This window comes from Otolemur garnettii, unplaced genomic scaffold, assembly GCF_000181295.1.
Source record: "Otolemur garnettii isolate 467f Iridium unplaced genomic scaffold, OtoGar3 scaffold00271, whole genome shotgun sequence".
Classification (NCBI taxonomy): Eukaryota; Metazoa; Chordata; class Mammalia; order Primates; family Galagidae; genus Otolemur; species Otolemur garnettii.
Window position 1 is genome coordinate 1,007,814 of NW_003852666.1, and position 5,087 is coordinate 1,012,900.

At 34.4% G+C, this 5,087-nt stretch overlaps 1 protein-coding gene across 1 annotated transcript in view; it reads right to left on the reverse strand.

Annotated features, from left to right (window-relative positions):
- PIK3C2G (phosphatidylinositol-4-phosphate 3-kinase catalytic subunit type 2 gamma) overlaps window positions 1-5,087 on the reverse strand; it is a 372,023-nt gene that overhangs the window by 304,510 nt on the left and 62,426 nt on the right. The window contains exon 9 of the mRNA XM_023508742.1: window positions 2,640-2,673. Coding sequence (XP_023364510.1) covers window positions 2,640-2,673 — 34 coding nt within the window. The remainder of the gene's footprint in view (window positions 1-2,639; window positions 2,674-5,087) is intronic.

Sequence of the window (5,087 nt, forward strand, 5' to 3'; positions counted from 1 at the left end):
AAAAAAAAAAAAAGCACATATTAGAAATCATGCTTTTAAGATCTACTGATCTTACTCAGTACAGCTGCTTATTCAAACACATGCTCTTCCTCATAAGTTGTTTCAGAAACATAAAGTGCTCTCTGGTTTTAAGTTGTTTTGAAAAGAAAATAGTACAAAGAGATAGCTTTTTGCCTTTGATCGCTGCAGTATTCCAGTTGGATGTCTCAGGATAGAGGCCAGTGTCAGCATAGAGCGTCCCCCTACATCCTGCCTGTATCTCAGTGGCTTCATCTATAATTAAACATGTCTTATTTTTGTTTAATATATGGTATTATTCACTTAGGTATTCATAAATTTGTACAAAATTTATAAGATAGACAAATTTTACTTCTTTGTTATGTTTCTGAAGTTGTGCCCTTTGTTGAAACAGCCTGGGGGGACAAGTGGAGGGAAAGAGCTCTAATTAAAATTCTCTGAGAAATCAGCAGTAGGAATTAATGAAGCAGAAGAGTAAAGCAGTATAAAAATAGTCTTAAGAGGTTTCGTCAAACTCTGGAGGCCGGTCAATGGAGAGCTTTTTGAACAGCAGGCAGCAGAGACTTGTAAATGTATAGAAACGTCTTGTTTCTCAGTCTCCAGTTTACATCTGGTGGTCCTCAGGCACAGAGGTTTTGTCAATAATTCTCAATCTTGTGCAAATGTGCAAATGAACACACATCTAAACTCAATCATGAAGTTGGGTTAGAGACCTTATGAACTTAAGCCTCAGCACATATTTTGGGGAACCTTAATGATCTGAGTGTTTATGCAAACTCTTGACTTTTTGCACAGAAAGACAGTCCTTGGTTGTAATTTGCTTCTTTGTATAGAGAGGTGCTTATGCATTACCTTTACTTTCAGAACTCTGGAGGAAGACTACATTTTAAATGACATCATCAAAATGTATTAAGGACTCAAGACATTGGGCATGGTGGTAAAATATGGTGAAATATTGTTTCCCATGCCTGATTTGACTCTGCAAAAGACTTATGGTGCCCAAAATAAGGTAATGTTAATGTATGGGCAATTAAAACTTACTAACTCTAAATGACCAAGACTTACCACAGAATATAAATCTCCAGGAACATTTCTGTATAGTTTTGTGAGATCTCCTATTCCAAGCTCCTGAGGCATATGGGGAGGAAGCCTCATTATGACATTCCTGATAAAAGGAAAAAAGGGCCAGCTCCACCTGGCTGTCCCTGTAGCCTCCCAGGGCATGCACTATCACTTAGATTCTGCGTCAGTAATATTGTTAGGAAGTATCTATCCATCCTTTCCTTTCCCCTATGTTGTTCTCCAGGGTTTTAGGACTAGCTGGAACAGAATGTTCGCACTAGCAGAGATTTTTTACTTCCATATCCTCTTCCACCTAATTTTCTTCTGTGATATGCAGTGAGGAAGTTCCTCAAACATAATCAAATGTCTTCTTTTGAATGGCGGGAATTATTATTGAAGGGACATCCCTCTATTACATAACTCTTTACTGAAACTATGAAGGGTGTGGAAGGAAGGTGGGGTTATTGTTTGTTATCCAAAGGAGTCCTTTGACTCGAAGGGTGTTAGCTGAGTACCTGGAGAACAGGCAGTTTCCTTGAAGATCCTCAGAGTGTTCCTATGACAAATACCATCTACCATATGCTCATAAGAATAGCCCTGACCACGGGCTGCACATTAAATCTAATATCTTTTATGTGTATTAGGAAACCCAAGAATGAAGGAGTTTAGTCTAGGATCACAGAGTTAAAAAGTGGGGAAGGTGAGATTCAAAGCAGTTCTTCCTTATTTGAAAAATCGGACACCTCTCTATACCAGGTGATCTTACACCCACCATTTTGTACAAAGTCCAGTGGCTTGCAATTTTATAGGCTCAGAGCCTCCATGAATATTATACCAGAACCTAATCCTCCTACTTGTTACATTCACTTGCTCTTCAAACAGAGTTTGAATTTAAATTTGAAATTAGTGACGTTGAAGACAGACATTTGCCACTTTTCTGATTTTTCTTACATCAAAATATAACTAGGTAAATGGTAAAATTTTGCAGAGCCTTGGAATGGTTATATTTTCAGTATTTTAATTTTTAGAAATCTCTTCATTTTTCTCAGTATGTAACAAAAATTCAGGCTAAAAGGTTAGAGACTGTGAATTTTTGTTCCCTTGCATAATCACTTCCATTGATAAAAGAATTTTAGCAAAACATTTTTCCCTTCAAAAAGCGTTATGTTGTTGTGTGTCTGTGTTACCACAGTATTTGAATTAAAAAATTGAAAAAATTATTTGGGGTTCTATAAATTTTTCTTTTATTGATTTATTTTATTTTATTTTATTTTTTTCAGAGTCTTATTTCGCTGCCCTGGGTAGAATGCTGTGGCATCACAGCTCACAGCAACCTCTAACTCTTGGGCTTAAGTGATTCCCTCACCGCACCCTCCTAAGCAGCTGGGACTACAGGTGCCCGCCACAATGTCCTGCTATTTTTTTGTTTCTTTTAGCAGGCCAGGGCTGGGTTCGAACCCACCAGCCCTGGTACATGTGGCCAGCACCCTACCCCCTGAGCTATGGGCACCACACCTATTGATTTAATTTTAAAATATGTGAATACATGTGTGCTTTACCTTTTGCTGGAGTCTCTGGGTTTCGATAAAAATTCTGAAAAAGAAAGGGTACAAAATAAACTTATTACTTAGAAAACAAATTCACAAAATCATTAAACTGGTAATAATCCAAAATCTAAAAACTGTACTTTCTCTGGCATGATAAAAAGATGAAATAGTTCTTGGCATAGTGTTTCAATTTTCTTATTAAACAGAGGAAATCTAAACTTTGTGATAAAAAAAATGCCTTCTGAACAGTGTAATGAACAAAACAGGCTGCTTTAGCATCATATACATTTTTCTTATTAAACAGAGGAAATCTAAATTGTATAATGAAAGTAACACCTTCTGAATATTGCAATCACCAATGCAGGTTATTTAATTTTTATAAAAAACAAATTACTAGAGTAGGTTCCACCTTTTGAGTATTATTAGAGTAGTTCTACAGGCACTGTCTATGCTCAATCTCCCCCCCATGACAGTGAACAATCTTTTGATAAAAGTGCATTTCTAATTCTCCTTGTTATGTGTATCTGGCTTTTATTCTTAACAGCCATTCAGCAAACTTTGGGCAGCACCAAGCACCAAACAGAGGGCTAGATTGAAGTGGACAAAATCATACAGATTATACAGTTTCATTTCTTATTTTCTTTTTTTAGGGGATTTAAAAGATATGATACTCAAACACTTAGAAAAATAAAATGCCTTGAGTCAGAGTCTAAATAAAAAGTACAATAGAAAATATTGTATTTTGTTGTCATTTTCATTGTCTTTTAAGTTCATGTCCATTAGTGTAGTGGCCCTACTTATTTTTAGTTTTGCTGGAAGCTTCAAATTACCTTGGTGGCTTAGGATTTCTGCTGTAACTTAATATTGTGAAAACTATGTAAGGTAATTCATAGATTTCCTAAAAATAAGGTTTGAACCAAAAAGAAAATTAAATTTCTGTAAAATCTTCTTTAAAGCAATTAAATTTTAATAAATTTAAAAGTTCAAGACTATTTTAAAAATAAACATTTAAAGGCTTGCTTTTAAGAAAATATGATTAATTAAAAGCCAAATTTTCAAAAAAACATTTAATTTAGGGAATAGTAATTTTCTGGTACCAAAGAACTCATTACCATATTCTTTTAGAGAAAGAACATTTCCATTATGTTTAAAATGTAATTAAAATTTATATACAATGCATGATATACATGAACCTTCTCAGAAATATTTCTATTAGTTAGAATATTTCACCTAAGTATACTTTCAAGGACTGTATGTAAGATCATTACCCCATCCATCTGGGTGAGACTATTAAAGGTGTTAGCTTGACTTAACTAGAATTCAATTTATCCTGAGATACAGACTTGTATTATAAAATCACCATGACATCCACCTACGCCACATTGTGAAAGACAATATATTTTACTTTGTGGTTTTTCTACTGTATGAACGTTTAATGGAAATACGTGAACTTCTGGAATACAATTTAAAGGATGGAAAATTGTTTCCAGCTCTGGATGGGAGCATAAAATAGAGCACAACGGTGTTTGCAATATTATTCTTCCTCTTGCCAACACACACATTTAATAAATACCTAATTACTTCCCCGTGTGGCAGGAAATAGTCCCTTGCACACTGACCAAAAATGCAGCCAAGGAAAAGAAAAGCTTCTCAAATTTCAGAGTTTGTTGGCAGAAGACCTGTATTTCTCAGTGTTTCTTTAATCTTAAGTTCGCAGTGGGCAGAAAGACTGAATTGCTTTGGCATTGTTAAACTGTAGCTGGTTACTGCACAAGTTCTGGAAAATGTACTTACTGTGTGTGCCAACATTCGTACATAGGTGGGCTCACAAGATAGAATGAAAAAAGAGATGAAAAATGTATAAAGGCAACTAATGCAGCATAAATGAACTTTTAAAAGTCTGTTCAAATAAATAGGATCCATTTGGGGAGAATATTGAATATTTTGACCACTGACATATATTAATTGAAACTCATAACTGTCAACTCTCTTTTTGATTTCTATGTATGAAAATACATAGTGTAGTTTATCCACATACATACAAAATACATAGTGTAGTCTATGCACATACAAGATAAATAAATATATAGATACTATGAGTTAAAATGCTACAAGGAAAAATCACACAAAATATAGTACATAAAGAAAGTGAAATGTGCATAGGAGCTTTTATTGAACATTATAATTCCTCATCACTTTCCTAGAAAATAATCAATTTCTCCATGAACAGTTTGTTTAACTTCAGATATATTGAAAGTTTGACATTTCTAAGAAAATTGTCATTTCCTTCTTTTAGATGGCTTCAATCAGCTTAAGAAATGTGCCAACTGTGCCTATTTTCTTAAGTGTTCTTGTTAGAAAAGGATACTGAATTTTAGCAAATGCTTTTCCTTCATTTATTGAGGGGATCATATGGTCTTTGTTTTTGCTTCTATTGATATGGTGAATTACATTTATGAA